The sequence below is a fragment of the Oncorhynchus masou genome, chromosome 16 (genome assembly GCF_036934945.1).
Source record: "Oncorhynchus masou masou isolate Uvic2021 chromosome 16, UVic_Omas_1.1, whole genome shotgun sequence".
Classification (NCBI taxonomy): domain Eukaryota; kingdom Metazoa; phylum Chordata; class Actinopteri; order Salmoniformes; family Salmonidae; genus Oncorhynchus; species Oncorhynchus masou.
This window is the reverse complement of record NC_088227.1, coordinates 17,370,589-17,396,250: the sequence shown is the minus strand read 5'-3', so window position 1 is coordinate 17,396,250 and position 25,662 is coordinate 17,370,589. Positions and strand designations below refer to the sequence as shown.

The following is a 25,662-nucleotide window of genomic DNA, read 5'->3' as shown; positions in this document are numbered from 1 at the left end:
CGTATAAACCCTGGATTGCTGATGCTATGTATTGACCATTGAGAGGCTTTGAAGCCACCAGTCGGCCAAATTGGCACGCCTCAGAAGGAGCAGTCCTCCATATGAATGAATGGAATTCTACAGGATTTCAATTAAATGTTTCAAGGACAAAAATCAAAGTATTTAGGATTTTTGTTGTTGTATAGGGGACAGTAACACCAGTAAAAACTAAAAATGATACTTAGTAAATAGTTAACCGTTTTTAAATTTGTTAGTTTTATGTTTCGCTCACATAATATACAGTGGCTTGCGAAAGTATTCACCCCCCCTGGCATTTTTCCTATTTTGTTGCCTTACAACCTGGAATTAAAATGGATTTTTGGGGGGTTTGTATCCTTTGATTTACACAACATGCCTACCACTATGAAGATGCAAAATATTTTTTATTGTGAAACAAACAAGAAATAAGACAAAGAAACAGAACTTGAGCGTGTATAACTATTCACCCCCCCCCCCCCCCCAAGTCAATACTTTGTAAAGTCACCTTTTGCAGCAATTACAGCTGCAAGTCTCTTGGGGTATGTCTCTATAAGCCTGGCACATCTAGCCACTGGGATTTTTGCCCAGTCTTCAAGGCAAAACTGCTCCAGCTCCTTCAAGTTGGATGGGTTCCGCTGGTATACAGCAAACTTTAAGTCATACCACAGATTCTCAATTGGATTGAGCTTTGACTAGGCCATTCCAAGACATTTAAATGTTCCCCTTTAAACCACTCAAGTGTTGCTCTGGAAGATTGAAACAGGTTTCCCTCAATTATTTAAAAAAAAATTCTATTTATTTTTTACTCCCTTTTCTTCCCAATTTCATGGTATCCAATTGTTAGTAGTTACTGTTTTGTCTCATCGCTACAACTCCCATACGGGCTCAAGAGAGACAAAGGTCGAAAGCCAAGCATCCTCCAAAACACAACCCAACCAAGCCACACTGCTTCTTAACACAGCGCGCCTCTGACCCGGAAGCACCAATGTGTCGGAGGAAACACTGTGCACCTGGCTACCTTGGTTAGCGCGCACTGTGCCCGGCCCGCCACAGGAGTTGCTGGTGCGCGATGAGACAAGGATAAACTACCGGCAAAACTCTCCCAAACCCGGACGACGCTAGGCCAATTGTGCGTCGCCCCACAGACCTCCTGGTCGCGGCCGGCTGCGACAGAGCCTGGAACTTCTTTCCTTCTTAATGCATTTGAGCCAATCAGTTGTGTTATGGCAAGGTAGGGGTGGTATACAGAAGATGGCCCTATTTGGTAAAGGACCAAGTCCATATTATGGCAAGGCCAGCTCAAATAAGCATTATTACTTTAAGACATGAAGGTCAATATGAAAAATGTCAAGAACTTTGAAACCTTCTTCAAGCGCAATTGCAAAACCCATCAAGCGCTACGATGAAACTGGCTCTCATGAGGACTGCCACAGGAAAGGAAGACTCAGAGTTACCTCTGCTGCAGAGGATAAGTTCATTAGAGTTACCAGCCTCAGAAATTGCAGCCCAAATAACAGAGTTATTTAACAGAGTTAAATAACAGACACATCTCAACATCAACTGCTCAGAGGAAACTGTGTGAATCAGGCTTTCATTGTTAAATTGCTGCAAAAAAAGGACACCAATAATAAGAGACTTGCTTGTAGGGCTGGGCGATATGGCGAAAATATCATATCATGGTATTTTTCCAATTTTTGACTGTATTTTATGTTTTGATTAATAAAAGTTCTAAATGTGCTTTATGAGTAGTGCATGACCCTAGGGTGGCAACACATATATATATATATTCTAAATTATTTCAATGGGTCTCCATTCGGATTGTTCTATACTGTTCAATTCAACTTCAACCTAAAATAATTTCCTGCATTTCCAGCAATACGTAATATGGTACAGTACACTGACTTGATTAGTTAAATAAAGGTTAATTCTTTTTCTCCAAACTTGTCATAATTCAATTTTAATCCAGAGAGGCTAGAAAAGTGATCAAGATCTTCAATGAGACTTTGCAGGGATCAAGATTTTTTTATTATTTTTATTATTTCACCTTTTTTTAACCAGGTAGGCCAGTTGAGACCAAGTTTTCATTTTCAACTGCGACCTGGCCAAGATCAAGCAAAGCAGTGTGACAAAAACAACAACACAGAGTTACACATAAACAAACGTACATTCAAGTTTGCGACTTAAGAAAACTTCAATCATCAACATTAACACTTTTGTTTTTATCCCCAGGATTTCTAACCTCTTCTTGTTCTTCTTGGATCTAATTTTAATAGCTAGCATTTCCATGGCTATAATAAATAGATATGGAGACAACGGACAGCCTTGTTTTACTCCTCTTAAAAGCTCAGTACGTTCCGATAAGTAACCATTATTTACTATTTTACATCTGGGGTTGCTGTACATAACTTTAACCCATTGTATAAGAGATTCACCAAAATTAAAGTAATCCAGGGATTTATATATAAATTGTAGCCGTACTTTATCAAACACATTTCCAAAATCTGCTATGAAGATCAGGCCTGGTATCGTTGATGTTTCATAATGTTCAATTGTTTCAAGTAACCGTTGTACAATATCTCCAAGATATCATCCATGTAAAAAAACATGTCTGATCAGGAGGAACAATATCTGGTAAAACCTTTTATTCTGTGTGCTATGCATTTCGCCAGGATTTTCGCATCTCTGGAAATGTTTAGTGTAGCCTACTGTTCTCCGGGTATAATGCAACTTTGAGCAAAACATTAGGACATTTAGCAGGCCACGTTCTTTCTATGATAAACATTAGAAATATGATGGCCATGCATCGTTTTTGCAAAAGACCTTGCTTTTTCATTGTTAGCTCGTTTTACTTTTGTGGCTGCCAGCCAAATAGCGTTGCACTTTTCATCTGAAAATTAAGCTATTTTTATGCCAAATGTGTTGCACTAATATAGTTGCAGGCCACGGATCCTATTGAAGAGAAAAAAACACGACTTTCAATAGGAAACGTGACACCTGACAATACACAGCTGGACTCACCGGTTTCTGCTTTCTCCCGTTGTGCCATTTTAACAAACAAACACATGACTGGCTCAACTGTTCTCGGAATCTTCGGTGAGCTTCATAATGTAAAATAATGTGACAGGTGAAATGAATAATGTGATCTGCTTTATCTCGGATTGCACAAGTTGACTGCAGTTATTTACTTAAAAAGTAGCTACAAATATGTAAATAGTTTTAATGGTATTAAATGTATTGAAACAACATCCCATGGCTATTTCCAAAATACCCCAGTGTACCGTACGGTATACCGCCCAAGCCTATTTTGGATAAGGCAGTAGTTTGTGGGTGGAGGTGGGTGTATGCAGAGAGGTTTGATCTAGACAGATGCACTTACATTTGATGCCCAGTAGCAGTGCCAGGTTAGGCTCCTTGCCCTGGGCCCTCTGGGTGAGGATACTACAGAGGGCCTTGAGGTCCAGCAAACACAGGGACATCTCCTTAAGTAAGGGCCCTGCTTCGGGCCCTTGGCCCCCGCTGCCCTGACGCACCACCACACCCTCCTCCACCTGCCTTCGGTTCTGTAGGAATACACACACACAGTGGAACACACACACTTAGCTTAGATATCCACACTGGGTTTATTATTAAACGCTGACACTAATGCAGCAGAGCTCTGGAGTGTTCATTAAATTAATGTAAAACCCATTAAATCCGCCCCAATATTAAATAGGATTTTGAGCCAGTTCAAAGTAGATAAAGTGTTGCTGAATTGAAAGACAAATTGGCAAAATTCTTTGCTCTGCTTAAAAGCGTTCTCTGTCACTGCCACAATGCATTAATAACAACAACACATTGTAAATGGCTAGAGAAGGGAGTTTAGTCGCTCACAATAGGAACACAAGCATTTCACGGACCTGCAATAACATCTGCTAAATATGTGTTTGTGACCAATACAATTTGATAACTTTTTGTTATCATAACAAGACAGCTGCCTATTATTTCGAAACAGAAATGGATTTGTCCATTAGGGCTCCAGAGAATGTATTTTTGGATGAAACTGTGCATTTGAGAGAGAAATGCTGAAGAAGTGAGAACTGCCACTGGCAGGCATTGTCTGAAGCGGAGTGTGTGAGTATTTGTGTATTACACTCCTTTGTAACGTGGGAGGATCATCAACACTTGAACAGCCTCTCATTGGTTCTGCTTTGAAACAGAATAGTTCAAATCGACACTTTAAAATGAGTCTCCAAATGTCTCACAGAATACCATGTAGTTTGGAATAATAATCACCATCCCTCAACAGGATAACGAGGCATCATAGTAACATAAAAACCCACCAAGGGGACAGAAAGGTAATAGTAGTTGTTGCAGGTGCAAAGTCATTTTAGGACCGATTATCCAAGATCCTGCTCTTCCAAGATGGAGGCAGTTTCACCACAAAAAAAAAAAAACAACAACCTCTCAACTCAGTTTCACACCCAAAGGCGCTTACAACTTGTTGATGCCTGGAGTCAAATTTCCCTCTTCCCCTGTCATTCTTTCTGCACGCTGCTGCGGACATAGTGTGCAGATTAAGACCCAGCCTCCACAGAGCAGTGGAGTTAAAACCACCCATACTAGACACACCACACAGACTCATCTCATCTTGTCATATCTCACCGTCCCTGCGCCGACAGCCCTTTTGAGTAGTCGGAGCCAGGCAACACTCCATCCCCTCACCCTCCATCCTCCTCTCTCTCTCCAAACCAGCGACCTCCCTTTGTGGGAGCCGAGCCGGGGAATCTTCCAGCTGATAATTGCCTCTTGTGTCCCTGTCAGTGGGATAATGTATGGTGCTGCTGCGCCAGCCACGTGTGTGTGTGTGCTCTCTACCTCTCCTCTCTCCTCTGTACAGGAGACACACACACACGTGTTCCCGCCCTCTTCTGCACCGCCCGGCTGTCACATGCATGAATTCAGACCTTTCATCGCCGGGCTCGTCCTCACCTTGAGACGGGTGGGGGAGGTGAAGAATGACACCATGAATTCTAAAAGGGTGAGTGTGGTAGTGGTGGGAGCTGGAGGGGCCATATTGGGTTATTCATGACTTGGCTGCTATGAAAAGATCTGAGGACAAAAAGGGTCACTAGTGGAACATAATGGGGGTGAATGGACCTCTCCATCACCAGCTAAACCTGGGACAGAGCTACTGTCTGACAGGATGTGTGTGTGTGTGTGTGTGTGAGAGAGTGAGTGAGAGATACTCCAATCCACCCTAGGTTCTAATATGCGTCGTTTGTCCTGATCTTGTCCTCATTTTGATTGTGCCCACATTCTTAGACAGGAGGAGACCATTTTAAAAGGCCCACTGTGAACCGATTTTGATCAGGTCTCATAAGTGTAAACTTATAGTAAACATTCAGGACGCGATCAGGACGCATGTTAGTGGCAGGTATAAACGGGCCTAAAGAAATGTCCGCTCATTGTTTGCTCCCGAGAACCATTGTACTTTGCGACGTTGTACACGTTTGTAGTTAGTGTTTTCGGAGCGGCTGCGCGGGGCTCATCAGCGAGGGGCTGGTTACCTGGTGGAGGGTGCAGGAAAAGGCATCCAGGGCCTCGTCCTTCTCCTGCAGCTGTTGCTGGAGCTCTTGGGAGAGACATCGCTCCTTCTGCAGCCTCTGCTCTACAGCCTGCAGCAGAACAATAAGACAGCCATCGCATGAAACGCCCACTACGCTGTACGATGCACTGATGACAGCGATGACTGATCATCATCCTCTTCTTAAACGATGATGATGATAATCATCACCACTCACGGACAGACACACAACATGACAACTACTAGACGACAATAGCACCTGATTGAAGCATATTGTTGACCCAAATACAGTCTAATAATAGAGTTTACCGTCAGCTCAAGGGTGAGTTTTTCTATCTGGTTCTTCTGATTGTCTATCAGCTGAAAAAGAGCAGAGTGGAATCGTAAACATCTGGTAGCTGTCAAGACTCAGCACTCTGAATGTGTGTGTGTGTGTGTGTGTGTGTGTGTGTGTGTGTGTGTGTGTGTGTGCATTCTGCGTCTGACCTTGCTGGTGGTGGCTTGCTGTTCCTGTAGTCTTGCGTTCTCTACCTCCAGCTGCTTTAGGTCCAGCATGGGGAGCCGGACGCCGTCCTCAAGACACTGCTCCACCTTCTCCTGCAGGCTGGGGGAACCAGAGAGAGACACAACGTTAAGGCGCCGTCTGTCATCAACACAACCACAGCTAACCAGCTCTGTTTGAAACGCACTGTGACAATTAAAAACATTTTGCATTTCTATTCCTTGGTCATACCTCTGCACAGCAGCCACCAGCTCCTTCTCCCTCTTGCACTGGGTCTCAATCAGGTCCTCTTTCTCCTGCAGCACGGTGTGGCCTTCCTCCAGGTTTTTCTCCAGACGAGCCACTGTGTCCTGTAGGCCCTGGGCCTTCCCCAGACTCTCCTCCAGCTGATAAACACACACAGCACATGAACAGAACATTAGGACTGTACATACACAAACAGGCAAACACAACTAGATAAGACTCACCGAACCATACACTCCAGTTTAGTGCACACAAACCCACACTATGAAATTTACATTGACTTAATTCTCTGGTTCTTATTGACCTCTGGTGGTAAAATGGTGTATTACACGATAACGATTACCAAATTGAATTTCATTAATTGTCTTGAAGAAATTTACACAAAGCAGGTTGACGATGATTTAATTATCATTACAGTTCAGATAGACAGGGCAAACACAATAGGAGACATATTATCTTAAGGTTGATCAGAGGTGATTAACAGACACTTGCTGTTAATTGACAGTATGAACTCCCCCTGCCTCCTCCTCTTTCCCCTCTAGCACTACCATTAATGCAGCCTGAAATGGTTGATCTAATCAGGTCTAATGGGATTAAAGAGCTGTAATGAAGAGACGCCTCCACTCCATTACCAGGTGTTACTGTAGCCTATCACTGAGACGCTAGCAAGCAGAGACGCTAGCTGGGGCTCACTGTCTGGCCATGCTAGAGGGGGTAGACATAAGGAGCATTCTGACCAGTGACCACAAATCCAATTTCAACCAATAACCTTAACCTTTAACCCTCACCTGAACCTGGCCGTTAAGCTAAATCTTAACCCTGAAACTAAATCAAGACCATACAGGCTAGCTCATGTACTTTCTCATCATTTTGGGGTTATTTTCTAACATAGCCATCAAATGACTAAGAAGCATAGCAGAGATTCTAGCGGAGATGCCAGGCAAACGGGACCCCCTGAGGTGATCCTGTGGCTGGACAGGGTCTCTACCTGCTGGGCCTGGGTCTGGACCTCATCCAGGGAAGGCAGGTCAGCCAGGTACTTCTCCAGGGTTTCTATCCTCTGCTGCTTCTCCTGGTTCTGCTCACTCTCCCGCTGACACTTCTTCTTCAGGCTGTTGATGTAGCGGTCACGCGTCTTCATCTGGAGGGCGGGGTAGAGGGTTGATTACATTCATTAGGGTTGGGGTTGTGGCTGATCCGGGGTATAGACATGAAGTTAGGGTTGTGGCTGATCCGGGGTATAGACATGAAGCTAGAGTTAGGGTTGTGGCTGATCCGGGGTATAGACATGAAGCTAGGGTTAGGGTTGTGGCTGATCCGGGGTATAGACATGAAGCTAGGGTTGTGGCTGATCCGGGGTATAGACATGAAGCTAGGGTTGTGGCTGATCCGGGGTATAGACATGAAGCTAGGGTTGTGGCTGATCCGGGATATAGACATGAAGCTAGGGTTAGGGTTGTGGCTGATCCGGGGTATAGACATGAAGCTAGGGTTGTGGCTGATCCGGGGTATAGACATGAAGCTAGGGTTAGGGTTGTGGCTGATCCGGGGTATAGACATGAAGTTAGGGTTGTGGCTGATCCGGGATATAGACATGAAGCTAGGGTTAGGGTTGTGGCTGATCCGGGGTATAGACATGAAGCTAGGGTTAGGGTTGTGGCTGATCCGGGGTATAGACATGAAGCTAGGGTTGTGGCTGATCCGGGGTATAGACATGAAGCTAGGGTTAGGGTTGTGGCTGATCCGGGGTATAGACATGAAGCTAGGGTTAGGGTTGTGGCTGATCCGGGTTATAGACATGAAGTTAGGGTTGTGGATGAGGCTGGGGTTAGAGTTGATCCGGGGTATAGACATAAAGCCAGGGTTGGGGTTGTGGCTGAGGCTGGGATTAGGGTTGATCCGGGGTGTAGACATGAAGCCAGGGTTAGGGTTGTGGCTGGGTTTAGGGTTGATCCGGGGTGTAGACATGAAGCTAGGTTTAGGGTTAGGGTTGTGGCTGGGGTTAGGGTTGATCCGGGGTGTAGACATGAAGCTAGGTTTAGGGTTGTGGCTGGGTTTAGGGTTGATCCGGGGTGTAGACATGAAGCTAGGTTTAGGGTTAGGGTTGTGGCTGGGTTTAGGGTTGATCCGGGGTGTAGACATGAAGCTAGGTTTAGGGTTAGGGTCTAGGTTTAGGGTTAGGGTTGTGGCTGGGTTTAGGGTTGATCCGAGGTGTAGACATGAAGCTAGGTTTAGGGTTAGGGTTGTGGCTGGGGTTTAGGGTTGATCCGGGGTGTAGACATGAAGCTAGGTTTAGGGTTGTGGCCGGGGTTAGGGTTGATCTGTGTAATATGCCCATTGCCCACCTTATCCTCCAGCTTCTTGATGTCCTCTGTGTATTTCTGGGTGTTCTGTTTGAGGAACTCGTTGAGGTGGATGACCTCCAGCTCTGCAGCGGCCAGCTTACGGCCCAGCTCCCCGTTGTCACAGCACAGAGGGCTCATCTTGTCTGGGAGCTGGGGGTGGAGCTGCAGATGGAGCTGGGGGTCATATGGAGACTCCTGGAAAAGAGAGGAGGATAGACATGAGTTGCCAGTCTTTCAAAGAGCTCCAGATATGTCAACAAATGGCAAAGCTTCAGACAAAGCTTAAAAATGTTAAGACACGGCCAGTACTGTGTATAACAGTATACTGTACCAAGTCAGACAGTTGAGATGTCACTGTGTCGGTGAGGCTTTATCACCTTAGCTTTGAGTAGACCGGGGTCGTCACAGCGCCCCTTCTGGCTCTGGAGGACCTGTTGCGCTTTCAGCTCGTTCTCCCTGATCCGAGCGTGGAGCTGTAGGATCTGCTGCTTCTGTCTGGAAAACACACATCCGACGTAGAATGTCAGCAATACACCACAATGTGTAGCAGAAGCAGCCATACTGTTATCCCAGGTAATACGTACACGTAAAGAAAAAACGAGGTACACATTCAAATATGCAATGGTCACACACAGTGCCACCTCTTCCCGCGGTGAATATTACACAGGCTGGCAGTAAAACAGAAAAACACATCCAACGGGCCAATCAATGTGGAGCATATAGGACCATATATAATAATACTATATAATAAGGCAGTTTGACTCTGTGTAGATCACTGAAATCTAATATTTCTCTCTTGTGAAGGGTGGGCCAGCTGGCTACATGCTATCCCGATGAGGCAGGCACAATTTCCTCCCCCTAAACCCCGCCCTGGAAAAAAAGTCATATTTACAATCAGCTCCTTAAATACCGGTGTCTCTTTGCTTTGACATTTTCTGCCTTTCAGCAGAATAAAAAGGGGCGCGTTGATAAATGCTTACGGATCGAGATTGGAATACTAAATGCTTGGTGTTTAGGTTTGCTTTCGACTGCCACCTGGTGGTGAAATTTGCCCGTTTTCTCATTCATTTCAGTCACAATTGATCGAGACATTCAATAACGAGGCCCACAACTGAGAAATTTAACACCTTGACCAGCCTGCTGCTAACTCAACTCATGAACAATTACATAACGTTAGGAAACTGTTCATCCCATATCTAATGCACACAGCATGTTGTCGTATTCACAATAACACCAGTTGGCCAGGATATTGAGTGTGCTAGATTGATCTCTCCAGTTCAAAGTGGGTCCGGCCTTTTAATGTCATACCAGTCCACGTGTGGATGTGGCAGGGTGGTGTCTGTGTGCTGTGTGCCTCCTCTGTGTCTCTGCCTGTATTTCCTGCAGTAACCTCAGGGTAGTGTCTGTGTGCCTCCTCTGTGTCTCTGCCTGTATTTCCTGCAGTAACCTCAGGGTAGTGTCTGTGTGCCTCCTCTGTGTCTCTGCCTGTATTTCCTGCAGTAACCTCAGGGTAGTGTCTGTGTGCCTCCTCTGTGTCTCTGCCTGTATTTCCTGCAGTAACCTCAGGGTGGGTGGGTGACCCTGTGCTGTTCACTCCCCTCCCCTGGCACTACCCAGCTTGTCCTGTCAGCGCCAGCCTGCCACTCTGAAAGGGGACACCTCGGACGCGTGTGGCCAACATGCCGCCACACAGACATCTGCTCAAGGTCATTGAAAAAGTGTGTGTGTGTGTACATGCCTCGGCTGGGTTGATAGTGACAGTGTGTGTGTGTGTATGCCTCGGCTGGGTTGACAGTGACAGTGTGTGTGTGTATGTGTATGTGTGTGTACATGCCTCGGCTGGGTTGATAGTGACTGTGTGTATGTGTGTGTACATGCCTCGGCTGGGTTGACAGTGTGTGTGTGTAGATGCCTCGGCTGGGTTGACCGTGGCAGTGTGTGTGTGTGTGTGTGTGTGTGTACATGCCTCGGCTGGGTTGATAGTGACAGTGTGTGTGTGTGTGTGTACATGCCTCGGCTGGGTTGATAGTGACAGTGTGTGTGTGTGTACATGCCTCGGCTGGGTTGATAGTGACAGTGTGTGTGTATATGCCTCGGCTGGGTTGACAGTGACAGTGTGTGGCCCATAGAAATGAATAAAGGATGTCAGAGACTGAGAGACTGCAGTGCTCTAACTTTCCACTGGGCAACGACAACCAGAAGGGACACTCACAGAATGTTTTTTTCCTTCCAATGTGGCGAACAGAGTCAGACACCGTGCTGGAATATAATGAGGTACAGTGGGGCAAAAAAGTATTTAGTCAGCCACCAATTGTGCAAGTTCTCACACTTAAAAAGATGAGAGAGGCCTGTAATTTTCATCATAGGTACACTTCAACTGTGGCAGACAAAATGAGAAAAAAAATTCCAGAAAATAACATTGTAGGATTTTTTTAAATGAATTTATTTTTAAAATTATGGTGGAAAATAAGTATTTGGTCAATAACAAAAGTTTCTCAATACCTTGTTATATACCCTTTGTTGGCAATGACAGAGGTCAAACGTTTTCTGTTAGTCTTCACAAGGTTTTCACACACTGTTGCTGGTATTTTGGCCCATTCCTCCATGCAGATCTCCTCTAGAGCAGTGATGTTTTGGGGCTGTTGCTGGGCAACACGAACTTTCAACTCCCTCCAAAGATTTTCTATGGGGTTGAGATCTGGAGACTGGCTAGGCCACTCCAGGACCTTGAAATGCTTCTTACGAAGCCACTCCTTCATTGCTCGGGCGGTGTGTTTGGGATCATTGTCATGCTGAAAGACCCAGCCACGTTTCATCTTCAATGCCCTTGCTGATGGAAAGAGGTTTTCACTCAATCTCACGATACATGGCCCCATTCATTCTTTCCTTTACACGGATCAGTTGTCCTGGTCCCTTTGCAGAAAAACAACCCAAAAGCATGATGTTTCCACCCCCATGCTTCACAGTAGGTATGGTGTTCTTTGGATGCAACTCAGCATTCTTTGTCCTCAAAACACGACAAGTTGAGTTTTTACCAAAAAGTTCAATTTTGGTTTCATCTGACCATATGACATTCTCCCAATCTTCTTCTGGATCATCCAAATGCTCTCTAGAAAACTTCAGACAGGCCTGGACATGTACTGGCTAAAGCAGGGGGACACGTCTGGCACGGCAGGATTTGAGTCCCTGGCGGCGTAGTGTGTTACTGATGGTAGGCTTTGTTACTTTGGTCCCAGCTCTCTGCAGGTCATTCACTAGGTCCCCCCGTGTGGTTCTGGGATTTTTGCTCACCGTTCTTTTGTGATCATTTTGACCCCACGGGTTGAGATCTTGCGTGGAGCCCCAGATCGAGGGATGTCTTCCATTTCCTAATAATTGTTCCCACAGTTGATTTCTTCAAACCAAGCTGCTTACCTATTGCAGATTCAGTCTTCCCAGCCTGGTGCAGGTCTACAATTTTGTTTCTGGTGTCCTTTGACAGCTCTTTGGTCTTGGCCCTAGTGGAGTTTGGAGTGTGACTGTTTGAGGTTGTGGACTGGTGTCTTTTATACTGATAAGTTCAAACAAGTGCCTTTAATAAAGATAACGAGTGGAGGACAGAGGAGCCTCTTAAAGAAGAAGTTACAGGTCTGTGAGAGCCAGAAATCTTGCTTGTTTGTAGGTGATCAAATACTTATTTTCCACCATAATTTGCAAATAAATTCATTAAAAAATCCTACAATGTGATTTTCTGGATTTTTTTCCCTCATTTTGTCTGTCATAGTTGAAGTGTACCTCATCTTTTTAAGTGGGAGAACTTGCACAATTGGTGGCTGACTAAATACTTTTATGCCCCACTGTACATACTGACTCAGTCCGACTGTGTACATTTGCTGCTCAGAGGCCTTCGCCCAATATAATAATGCTAAGATTCAGATGTGTTTCTCCTAGAATTTGTTTTGGTGTTTTTTTTCTCCCTCTAGCCTCAATGAATTCCCCTGCTTGGCCCGATGACTCACTACTGCACCTCTGCTGGTTTTAAACATCCCTGTCCTCTGCCGTGCATTTCTGACCTGTCAATCTCCAGCTCTCTCTGTCGCAGAAGGCCCTCTTTGATCTTCACCAGCGTGTTCACAGGAAGGGAGGCTCCGCCCAGCATCTGCACAGGAAACACATTTACACATTTACATTTACATTAACACACACACACACACACACACACACACACACACACACACACACATCGGTCAGCACACTTAACATCTAGTAAGCAAGCAGATCCGCATCGTTTGTCATCGTCGTCATTATCTTCATTATAATCAAACTAAAGATTTAACTAAGAGACACCAAGAGAGTCAACGAGCCCAATGCCATTTCACATGTGTAACCTAAATGTAGTCCCTCTATACAAAGACATGAGCCACAGCTTATCTGCATGCGCTGGGCCTTCACACATTCCAACAGTATATTCTTTATAGCCCTCCTCTATACAGGAGTGTGGGCAGGGTGTCATGGACGGGCCGTTTGGGCGGGCGTCTCTTCAGCAATTGCATCAGTGAGTGACTAATCTCCTATAGCATAACAAGGTCTCTGTGCCCAGATGGCTGGGCTGCTGCAGGGCCCCTGGTAAGAAGTGGTCACAGGGATCACGATATGGGTCAGGTATGTCCTCACTATCTACTACTGCAGGGGCAGAGGGATCACGATATGGGTCAGGTATGTCCTCACTATCTACTACTGCAGGGGCACAGGGCACACGGATCACAATATGGGTCAGGTATGTCCTCATCTATCTACTGCAGGGGCACAGGGCAGGGGATCAAGTCAGGTATGTCCTCACGATCTACTACTGCAGGGGCAGAGGGATCACGATATGGGTCAGGTATGTCCTCACTATCTACTACTGCAGGGGCAGAGGGATCACGATATGGGGGTCAGTCAGGTATGTCCTCACTATCTACTACTGCAGGGGCAGACACGGATCACAATATGGGTCAGGTATGTCCTCACTATCAACTACTGCAGGGGCACAGGGATCACGATATGGGTCAGGTATGTCCTCACTATCTACTACTGCAGGGGCACAGGGGCACAGGGATCACGATATGGGTCAGGTATGTCCTCACTATCTACTACTGCAGGGGCACAGGGATCACGATATGGGTCAGGTATGTCCTCACTATCTACTACTGCAGGGGCAGAGGGATCACGATATGGGTCAGGTATGTCCTCACTATCTACTACTGCAGGGGCAGAGGGGATCATGGGTCAGGGTCCTCACTATCTACTACTGCAGGGGCAGAGGGATCACAATATGGGTCAGGGTCCTCACCATCACTGCAGGGCACAGGCACAGATATGATATGGGTCAGGTATGTCCTCACTATATCTACTGCACTGCAGGGGCAGAGGGATCACGATATGGGTCAGGTATGTCCTCACTATCTACTACTGCAGGGGCACAGGGCACACGGATCACAATATGGGTCAGGTATGTCCTCACTATCTACTACAGGGGGCACAGGGCATGGGTCAGGTATGTCCTCACTATCTACTACTGCAGGGGCAGAGGGATCACGATATGGGTCAGGTATGTCCTCACTATCTACTACTGCAGGGGCACAGGGCAGAGGGATCACAATATGGGTCAGGTATGTCCTCACTATCTACTACTGCAGGGGCACAGGGCAGAGGGGCACAGGGATCACGATATGGGTCAGGGCACAGGGATCACGATATGGGTCAGGTATGTCCTCACGATCTACTACTGCACGGGCACAGGGATCACGATATGGGTCAGGTATGTCCTCACTATCTACTACTGCAGGGCACAGGGCAGGGGGGGCATATGGGTCAGGTATGTCCTCACGATCTACTACTGCAGGGGCACAGGGATCACGATATGGGTCAGGTATGTCCTCACTATCTACTACTGCAGGGGCAGAGGGATCACGATATGGGTCAGGTATGTCCTCACTATCTACTACTGCAGGGGCAGAGGGGCACAGGGATCACGATATGGGTCAGGTATGTCCTCACTATCTACTACTGCATGGGTCAGGTATGTCCTCACTATCAACTACTGCAGGGGCACAGGGATCACGATATGGGTCAGGTATGTCCTCACTATCTACTACTGCAGGGGCACAGGGCACAGGGCATGGGTCAGGTATGTCCTCACTATCTACTACTGCAGGGGCACAGGGCAGAGGGGCACAGGGATCACGATATGGGTCAGGTATGTCCTCACTATCTACTACTGATCACTGCAGGGGCACTATCTACTACTGCAGGGGGGGATCACAATATGGGCATGTCCTCACTATCTACTACTGGGGCACAGGGGGCCAGGTATGAGACAGCCAGATCACGTTCAGTTGGCACGAAATAGAAAATCATTTGAATCGGAAAGACGAAAATGGGTGTCCCTATTGGACAAATTCAGTTACTGAACACGTCCCTTACTATTATAATCTGGTCTCAGTCTCCATGAGATTGAAGGTTAGGTAGGTTGCAACACCTAAGTCTTTATTTCTATAACTCAAAAGAAATGGTAAAACCCTCCAACCACATGTGAAACCTTGCAGAATCCCATAGGTATTCTAATATGGTGGACTGGACAGTGTGTCTACAACAGACTTCAGGCTTAGTTACGGGTGGTATGGTGGTGCTATGGCGCTATGTGCACAAACAATGCACACCAATAACATGGATCCTGGACACGAGCCATTACCACATACTGCGTTCTGCTAATCTGATGCGTGTAAAACCCCTCGGTCATTGTCTGTTCATTTGGTTTCTTCTCCAATGACAGTCGGACCTCGAGTTGCCTGCCTGCCACCAGGTTGAAAATACCTCTCCTATTAATGCCCTAGATATCAGCTGCACGGCTCTTCTCTCGGTCTCTCTAGCCCTGGTAAAAAGACCCCCTCCTGTGAGGCTTTGCCACTTCCCCCACACATACCCTGACCTGGAACGAAGGTAGGAAAACATCACAGGAGATCGGCGGTACCTTAATTGGGGAGGACGGGCTCGTGGTAATGGCTGGAAGGGAAATCAGTGGAATGGTATCAAATACATCAAACGCGTGGTTTTGATGCCATTCCATTCGCTCCGTTCCAGCCATTGTTATGAGCCGTCCTCCCCTGGGCAGCCTCCACTGGCAGACATCCATCCGTCCCCGACTCCAGATACACTTCACATAGCTTAGCCTATTTTTAACAAACCATTGTGTGACTGTGGACACAGCAGCGGGCAGAAACAAGCAGAGATGTGTCCACTGTATCCTGGTACGATAAGCTAGTACACACGGGCTCTCAGAACTCAGCAGATAGGAGATATTAAGAAAAAGGCCCAATAAAAGGTAGGGGCACTGCTGCACTGACAACCAACACACTGGAGGGAAACATGGGCAGTTTCCACAACACTGTATGAGGAAGCCAAGCCAGGACAGGCCAGGGTAAGACAGGATAGGCCAGTGGGGCCCACAGGGACTGGCCTGAACTCTGGATCCCACTGCTGCCTTCGGCCCTCTCATCACAATATCACCACACATGATGGTTTATGGGCTTTTCTGCCGAGGAAACGGGAGGGAAGCTCCGACTCGCTTTTGTTTTAGGCTGGTCTACACCCAAGCTAAATTCGCGAGCGCGACAAAATGAGGAGGTGTCGCCTGTGTAGAGGACACTCAGTGTCTCTCTGGGGAGAGCAGAGCGTCAAACTGCCACTACAGCCTTCAGGTAGCAGGAACACCACTCAGGGAGCAGGAACACCACTCAGGGAGCAGGAACACCACTCAGGGAGCAGGAACACCACTCAGGGAGCAGGAACACCACTCAGGGAGCAGGAACACCACTCAGGGAGCAGGAACACCACTCAGGGAGCAGGAACACCACTCAGGGAGCGGAAGTCAGCATGAAAACAAATTCATGAAAATGACGGTCAAGTTTGTACATTAGCATGTGCTAAAAATGAAATGGCATTGTACGCTGGAGGCCTTTCTCTGGGAATCAATGGTGAAAGAGAGGCTGTCCACTTGCCTGCCAAGTTTATAGAACGAGGAAGACAGAGCGAGAGAGAGTATGTTAAGAGAAGGTGGGTGGGGTGCAGTTTGTCGCCATGCAGCCGGAGGCTCTTGGGCTGGGGGGGGGGGGGATTTACTTTAACACTAGGGATGAATGGCTGATCTGGGGCATAGCTGTCCCCACCAGCTGATAGCAAAGCCCAACACAAAGCAACACCCACCGCCCTCAGACTGAGGTCATGGCCATGGGCGCAGCAGGGGTGATGTTATCACCCTGCACCACACACTCTTTCTCCATTGGTTTAATACCGTACACCAGCCATAGAGGAAGCTTACTCCCAACACCGGGCCCTAGACCATCAGGCTCCCTCACGCCGTCACTAGACCTAGAGTCGGAGCATACTGTATATCTCCGGTTGTCCGGCAACAAGGTTTTTCAGTGTTCCGCCTAATGACCATATTGTGGCTTTCTTCCCCCACACAGTCATTCCAACCAATTACAGTTGAAATGCAGTAACAGCAACAGCTGCTCCCAGACAGACCCAGACATTACACTGTGCTGCTGCCTGCTGAACGCTTGAAATGCCAAACGACAAGACAGTTTCATTTAGATGCCTGGGGAGCTGGGTTTATTCATCTGCACCACACAGAAAGATGGAAACACACACACACAGACATGCACACACCAAACTAACGAACCAGAAACCGAATCATCTTTTATAATGTGTCCCACATACGCCAGTGTATTTCAAGTTCAAAGCATTCTTACTGGGAGGTGGTCTTTAATCCTATCTTCCTGGCAGAGCTTATTACTTAAAGTAACTGTCCAGTGTTTCCCGTTTTTATGAAATATGACCTATAATTGCTTAGAATATGAGTGAAATACTTTTCCTTGAAAAAGTTTTCAATGACGTATGTTAAAAAGCAGCTTTTCTGTGTTGGAATACCAGTCGGTAAAAATATTACCGCGTGTAGACCGCTGATTGGCCAGCACATCGTCCTCTAGGCCGCTGATTGGCCAGCTCATCCTCCTCGGGAGTACGACGTCATACTCTTATCAGGAAATAGCAAGCATTTTAGAAACGGTCTGTTTGAGATGCAAGTTTGAGGCAGGGTGGTTTTCTTCCATTATATGTTTTGACAAATAGGAGTATAAGATGAGTCAACTCATAACCCAAATAATGTTGTTAACAAAATATGAACTTCTGAAAGTGATATTTTCCACTGGACAGTTAATTTAAAGGATCAGATCAGATTACAGCAGCAAACTGTAAATATATTAGGCCCACTGGTCAAAGGTGCTAGTTAGCATAGCGAGGCTTGAGTTACATGTAACGGCTATGACCCAGGTTAGCCCTAAAGTGGACTTGCTAGCTTGTTAGCACCTACTGTTACTACATCTCACTAGCTAGATTTACAAAATCTCTCATTAGCTTTCTCACACTTCTACTAGAACTACATATTGTTTACTGTAGTCCTGGATTTAGCCCTACAATCTGTAATTGCGTCCATTTAAACTGAGTAGAATTTGTTTTAATTTTCAAATTTTCCCAACAGAAATGGCCTAGCCCGTCTCTCTCGACATCACCAGTCGAGGTCAGCATTTGGCTTTGGGGCTGGTTTCAGCTGCATCTATGTTGCCAATTAAAATGAACCTGGCACATTGGGAACAACACAACTTTGTTCCCAATGAATTCTTGTGGAGATGACACCTGGGAGCCAAGCAGGCTAATAACTATAGCTCTCTCTGTCCATCTCTCTGTCTCACTGCTGGAGAGGTCGTCTCGGAGGGCCCTGGAGACCTGACAGGCAGGCAGGCAAGCAGGCAGGCAAGCAGGCAGGCAAGCAGGCAGGCAAGCTGACTCATTATACGCTGGTATGGTGGGGCCATATTGAGGAGAGAGACAAGCCATATTATCTCTCTCTCTCTCTTTACCTCTTTCTGAGTCTCTCTCTCTCTCTCTCTCTCTCTCACTTGACCTCTTTCTGAGTCTCTCTCTATATCCCCTGGCTACTGCCGTGGCGAGGCGAGCGCCACTCTATCACATAGCACAGCTAATCTGCTGCCAATTCCTAGAACGTTATCGCCCCTGCCGCCCTCCTCCCAGGGCCCTCCAGTGCAGACACCCCAGCTTTCAGCACTCTCTCCCAGCCATGCACACTGACACACACCTCCACCTCTCCTACCCTTGTGGGGATACATTGGGACTGCCGTGATCTGAGCATTGGAAATGCATTAGACTTTACCTTTACATTTTGTATTGTTAAATGTTTTATTTCACCTTTATTTAACGAGGCAAGTCAGTTAAGAACAAATTCTTATTTACAATGACGGCCTACCAGAAGAAGCCTCCTGTGGGGTTGGGATTTAAAGTAAAAAATATAGGACAAAACACACATCATGACAAGAGACACCACAACACTACATAAAGAGAGACCTAAGATGACAACATAGCATGGCAGCAACACATGAAAACACAGCATGGTAGCAACACAACATGACAACAACATGGTAGCAACACAACATGGCAGCAGCACAAAACATGGCACAAACATTATAGGGCACAGACAACAGCACAAAGGGCAAGAAGGTCGAGACAACAATACATCACGCGACGCAGCCACAACTGTCAGTAAGAGTGTCTAAGATTGAGTCTTGGGAATGAAGAGATGGAGATAAAACTGCCCAGTTTGAGTGTTTTTTTTTTGCAGCTCGTTCCAGTCGTGAGCTGCAGCGAACTGAAAAGACAAGCGACCCAGGGATGTGTGTGCTTTGGGGACCTTTAACAGAATGTGACTGGCAGAACGGGTGTTGTATGTGGAGGACGAGGGCTGCAGTAGATATCCCCGATAGGGGGGAGTGAGGCCTAAGAGGGTTTTATAAATAAGCAGTGGGTCTTGCGACGGGTAAACATTCGGGGTGTAGATCTAAGAAATGAAGGTGTGTCTGCAGATACTGACTTAATTCCACCACAATTCCACCGCATTTATTCAGCGAGCCGCAAGGGATCCACCTCCACCAAGCCTGTTACGCACCTTCATAAAGGGAAGTCTGAGTCATACACATGGCTGCTATATGCACTGAACACAGGATTCCAACTAACCCCAAAGCCCACAGTAAACGAGAGACCCATGCTATGCTTCGACTAAACAACATCAACAGCTTCCATTATAGATGTGGCTGGTTGGATCCCCCGTCTCAGAATGTCAATGTTTGTGGTCATGATTAACGCACCGCTGCAGAGGGTGATTATGAGCATTGAAGAAGTTCTCTCTCATGTAAAGGACACGGCGCATACGAGAGCCTTTGGGAGAATGCCGGGCAGAGACACGGTAGTTATGAATGGAGTGTGTGTGTGTGTGTGTATGAATGCATGTACTGTATGTGTGTGCGTAATGCTTCATTAAACCTCTAATGAAGGTCACCGACCGCTGGCATCCGTCACCTGTGTGGGCATACCTTTGCCACCGCAGGAGGGGGTGCTCGGTGTCCCAAGAACAGTACCACCCAAGCCAGAGAAGACAAGGACAAAGCATGTCGTCCCAACACCCCCCCCCCCCCCTTCCTCAAAGCAACGGCCATTAAAAAAAATGCACTATTCTGAGCTTGTTTTGATCGAGTCAAGACCCAGCTAAACGCTCCTTTTAAGGAAGAGCGGAGGGATTTGTTTCTGTTTTGGGGCTGAAAAAACTGTGCAGGAAAGATGTTCAGATTCAGAGCCCCTGGAGAGATTGATGGCCACTGGGTTTCCTCTGATACAGTCAGGAACACATAGAGGACTGACTGCATGAAACGGCAATAGACAGTCCTTCAAACTAACAGAGTCTATGCGGGCTAGGAAGCACACACACACACAATGGAAGCCAGAAAAGCTGAAAGGGAACAAACTCTCAATAAGAAACAGGTAAGCGACGTTGCGGAGGATCGATTCCTTCTCGGAAACTCTCCTGAGAGAGAAAAGAAACACAGCAACCACAACATTGTCCTTTTTCAGCGGTGGCTGCGCATCACTTCCAGGACTGACAGTCAGCCTGTGTTTGCCATTTCAGAATGACTAAGTATGACCTGACAGAGACAGGTGAAGACACACAGGTCAAACTCCTCAGGGTTCAAATGGCGTAGGTCCTCCAGCAGACGGAAAGAGAGAGAGAGACCCAGTTCAGAACGAGAGGCACTAGCCTATCTATAGTACGCCAGGTGAGAGAGGGGAGGCCGCTTGCCCGCTCTGCCCATCCGTGCCCTCCTCTTCCAAAATGGACGGATGAACAGACCACATAGCAGCGATGCCACTCCCCCAGGCAGCTACATCCCTCTCTCTCTCCTCTCCACTCTCCGCCCATCTGCTTTTCCTCCCATAAACAAGGTGACGTAGTGCAGAGTGCTGCCAGAGAGCCTCCTCTCCTGCTGCTGCTGGATCCACAGCCTTTCTGCCAGCCTCCTCACCAGACGGTCTGTGACCTCCAGATCAACATCCATCTATCCACCTACCCCACTGGAGCAGGTAAGTGCACAGGCCTGGCGAGAATGACAACTTAAGGGCTGTAAAGAAAGCCATATTGTAATACTGTTCCAGCTATACGACGATATCGACATTACCTTGACACTAATAACAACGCCTTCCTACGGGGCTCCAAAGTGTTCCCTAAATATAATTTATTCAAGGTCAAGCACTAATAGTTCAAATGGATTAGACTCACAAAACACCTAAGCAACTGTATTTGTGTCTCTCAAGCGATGATTGATCTTGCAATACGCAATAGTGTTGCTATGAAGGCTATATCCTGAGACAAATGGTAGCCCTGATGTTTAGGATGGAGCAGTACTGAACTTAACTGTCCTCCTGTCTAAACAGACAGAGCAGCGTGCGCGCTCGCACACACACATCAGAGGCTAGCCGTGACCTATCCACAACACACACATTTGCATCTGGCAAAAGCCTGGAATTTGCATTGATTGAAATGAGCAGACAGGACACAAAGGGAGTCTGTAGACAGGGAAAGGTTACTGCCAACCAACCAACCACACACTGGAGGAGAGAACTGGAAATCATATGGGTTTATCATGAAAATGGCCCACTCTCGCTTGCCTCAGTGCAGTGAATCTACCGGTAATCAATTCTCATATTCATTGTAATCCTATATTTCAATACCAGGTGGAAGAGGCTGTTATGAAGATCCATTTTGTTTGAATAGAACAGGCATTTTGTGGTTGGCAGCTGACCATTGTTCACACTGCTATGTGTACCGTAATTGGGACTGTATAACATTTCACTTATGTCCTCTCCTGAGCCACACATCCAAATCAATGCCCACAGTTCCCTGTACATTGCTGTGTGATGCCATCATGGAAAGTTCAGCACTGGGGGCCAAGCCCATTGAAAGCTTTCCTCCCTCTCCCTCCAGATGACTCATTACCACAGGAACTACGCCAAGAGAGCTGACAAAAAAACAACACTATTGGCCTGTGAAACGCTTCTGCCAGGTTTCAGAAGGATTTCCTTCTTAGGTTCGATTCGATTTCATGTTCGGCTTTGTTCCCCCCCCCCCCCCCCACTGACTCCGTCGCTCCATGTGGACTCTTTCATGAAGAGGAATGGCGGGTTTGGGTTTTACAATCCAAACAACGTCCCCATAGGGTTTCAACAACAGCCTCTATTAGTTTGGCATTTCATCCTGCTGTTATTAGTTTGGCATTTCATCCTGCTGTGTCCTTGGCCTCCCCTTCAGAATACCCTTGTAAGGGTGGGTGGGTGAACCCAGGGGGGCAGTGATTGAGTAGATGGTGACATGTTTAGTAGTGCCAGGGGAGAGGCTATTATTAATGAACTTATCATATCCCCTTGTCCTGACATGAGGGGAACAACTCCTGACCACTCCAGAGCTGAAGGCTTGGGGGCATTTGGTGTTGACATGCCGCTTGATTGCCACTCATCGCTGAAGGCATGGTGCGTTAAGCAAACCATGTGTCATGTGACCAGGGTGAGGGAGGAATGTTTGTGCCAGCCCGGGCTCCGACGTCATTCGCTAGTAACCCCTCTTACCCAGAACCCTCCAGTTCCTTTTAGGCTGGGGGCTCCTGTGAGTATAGCCTAGCGTTCCTCTCAACCACAATGGAACGTAAAACAACACGACTCGAAAAATGTAGAAAGATAATCTCTTAGCAGAGATGTATTGATGCTATAGTGGACAGAAGGCCCTTCATCCTCACAGAGTCATTATCAGGACTCAAGCGAGATTCCTCCGTATCTACATCCTGACCCATTAAATCCACACGCTCTACTGCACCCAACCCATGCTTTGCACGCGCAGTTCCCCTCCCTCCACACGGGTGGTGTTCACGAGGTCAGGTCAGAGGGATGTTTTTAAAGAGGGGTTTAGGTTTGGCTAGTGTCGAAATGGACTCCACCTCTTTGAGATAGCCAAAGGTCAGCCCTAAGAATACTCGCTGGCACATAGCTGGAGCCGGGCAGATAACTGCTGTCAGCAGGTTTTCAGCGGGCCTGGCCGCCTCCTCGCCTTGCATCTCCCTCCCCTCTACTCTGGAGCAGGCCATGGGTAGTCTGACTCAGAGAGGCAGGGAACTAGCAGGGGCCAGGGGCAAAGCTGGGAGAGTGACCCACAGATCCTCACCTTTCCTGGGTATGCTTGTCTCTGAGGAGCCCCTGAGGGGAGAGAGGATTCTGGAAGACGAGATAAGGCCTGTGCGGGCGGACTAGAGATAAGTAAGGGCTGCTCTGACGATCACAACTCAGTGTGTATATTCTCGACCCAAAATGGAGGACAGCTTTAGCCACAGTGATATCTTCAACAGCACCCTCACCGTCACTGAGATTAGAGGTGGTTTGAATGGCTTCATCTCCAGTTAGAAGTGTTCTGCGTTCCGATAAGGCGTGTGATCTCCAGCAGGTTTGTTCTTCCATGTTCCGCCAGAGGGAACGCGGTGGAGTCAAAAAGGGCACACCACATACAGCACCTACTCACGTCCATGTTGGAGTCGTCAAAGACCCAGCAGGGACGTGGGATTCTCGTTTCTATGATGTCGAAAGCTGTCACAGTACACAGAAAACACACGTTCCACATAAAATCGTCGAGCTAAAGCATCGCATCCTTCAAGAACCCCGACAATATTCAAGCATTAAAATGTACCAAAATATGCAACAAAAACAAGTAACATACACCATGAATACCAAACCGCCACCATCCAGGTTACAAACATCTCTTCAAACCTAGCTTCCGACTCACAACTTATGAACCCCATTGAGAGAAAAGTACAAAACCGTTTCCCTTTTTTTAGAAAACATTGCGGTGTGCGTCCTTCACAGAATAAGCCCAGATACGATCGGCCAAATCCAGTCGGCCATTTATAGAGCGGAATGAATTATGGGAGACGACAGGAGGTTGGGAGTCCATTTTATTATCATTCCATTATCCTCCCCTCTCGGTTGTTTTGACCTTGAGAGGAGGGGCAGAGCTGTACAAACACGTGACACTAGAGAGCAGACTCAGTGGGGATAGGAGATCTGTGCTTGATTATAAGGCCTGGGGTTATGGGGCCCCAAAGTGAGTGACGTTTGATTATATAGATGTTTTTTTTTTTTAATGATGTTGTATTGTAACGTACATTTCACTGCAGCTATCCAGTGTGTTGTTTTACAGGGTCAGCCATACCGTTGGGCATGAAGGGGAATGGGTGGGGTATCTTGCCCTCCAGTTGAACCAATTGTTAAGGAAACTGAATGTGACTAAAAATGTTATTCTGATTCCGTTAACGGTATTTCTTTCTGTGTTTTCTGCGTGCTCACTGACTCCACTTTCTCTGCCACTCCCTCCCCCCAGCGCAGCTCCTCCAGACCCCTGGGCACCGGGACCACTCCTCTCACCTCCCTCCGTCACCAGCCCGCCACCACTCTCTATCCTCTGCACCACCCCTCTGTCCACCTGTCCTAGAGTACGCTCTCGCCCCTCACTGCCTAGCGCCCAGCCCGCCCCAGCATGGATAAGGTGCAGCACACGATGCGCTCGGCCATCCGCAGAGCCTCCATGGCGGTGGACGTGCCCCCCCAGGCCAGGCAGAACATGCAGGAGCTCTTTGTCAACTTCAGCCTCATCCTCATCTGCCTGCTGCTCATCTACATCATCGTGTTGTTGATGTGAGGGCCGGGGGGGGGGGGGCGGGAGGGGCCAGGTGCCACACTACAGCCCAACAGGGCCATGCACTCTTCAAGAGGGCCAGACAATGAAAGGGGAGAGGAGGGGATTGGGTGGCAAACATAGAGATTATCTTAATATTTTGTCAAATGGTTTTGAATTTGCAGGAATTAGTGTAGGATAAGATCAGATATACTGTTTTGTAGAGTCTAATAATTCGGCATGATTTATTTGAATGACATATACAATCAGACACTATGATACTAGAAAGTTGCAGTGTGAGAGTTGTAATAGAAGATTGTTGTTCCCAGATGCAGTGTGCACTCTCCTACATATTTATTTACACAGTGAAGCTAAAGTAAAAGAGGCATAAATATCATACCCCACCAAACAAATGCTAATGAGAGGTTAGCATGCTTTGGGGGCATGATCTTTTCCATTCATCTGTAACTTTCTCAATCATCATTATTCGCGATTCATTCGTGATTATCCGCAATCATGGTAGCATGCACGTTAATGTAGAAGGGTACAGAAACATATTCTATTGTTATTTACCATACAAGGGATTCCAAAATGACACAATAAAATGATTTACCAATCATTGAGCACACCATAATCCGAAACACTTCTAAAACAAACTGCAAATGCATCCAACAAGTTTGTAGAGTCACAAGCTTGATGTGGTCATTGCATGCTGGGAATATGGGACCAAACACTAAACTTTGGACTAAATTGAATACACTATTGTAAGAGTAGAGGAGCTAACCCCTGTGTCCTTGCTATATTCCCAATCTGGTCCTTATACAGTACCATCACTGTCACCTAATTGTCCCCAGTTCAT

The 25,662-nt window shown here is 47.0% G+C and overlaps 2 protein-coding genes across 3 annotated transcripts in view; one reads left to right on the top strand and one right to left on the bottom strand.

The window, feature by feature from the left end:
- Window positions 1-25,662, bottom strand: part of cep85l (centrosomal protein 85, like) — a 76,308-nt gene that overhangs the window by 6,029 nt on the left and 44,617 nt on the right. For both annotated transcript variants that reach the window (XM_064990966.1, XM_064990965.1), the window contains exons 4-12: window positions 12,724-12,809; window positions 9,049-9,166; window positions 8,672-8,866; window positions 7,315-7,467; window positions 6,315-6,469; window positions 6,068-6,185; window positions 5,891-5,941; window positions 5,565-5,672; window positions 3,395-3,578 (exon numbers count right to left, since the gene is read on the bottom strand). In XM_064990966.1, coding sequence (XP_064847038.1) covers window positions 3,395-3,578; window positions 5,565-5,672; window positions 5,891-5,941; window positions 6,068-6,185; window positions 6,315-6,469; window positions 7,315-7,467; window positions 8,672-8,866; window positions 9,049-9,166; window positions 12,724-12,809 — 1,168 coding nt within the window. The remainder of the gene's footprint in view (window positions 1-3,394; window positions 3,579-5,564; window positions 5,673-5,890; window positions 5,942-6,067; window positions 6,186-6,314; window positions 6,470-7,314; window positions 7,468-8,671; window positions 8,867-9,048; window positions 9,167-12,723; window positions 12,810-25,662) is intronic.
- LOC135557571 (cardiac phospholamban-like) lies at window positions 21,044-25,660 on the top strand. Its single transcript, XM_064990967.1, has 2 exons — window positions 21,044-21,175; window positions 24,510-25,660. Exon 2 carries the CDS (start codon window positions 24,666-24,668, stop codon window positions 24,825-24,827), a length of 162 nt encoding a protein of 53 aa, XP_064847039.1. The 5' UTR covers window positions 21,044-21,175; window positions 24,510-24,665; the 3' UTR covers window positions 24,828-25,660.

Coding starts and splice junctions, on each gene's coding strand:
- LOC135557571 (XM_064990967.1), top strand. CDS start 24,666: ATGGATAAGGTGCAGCACACGATGCGCTCGGCCATCCGCAGAGCCTCC.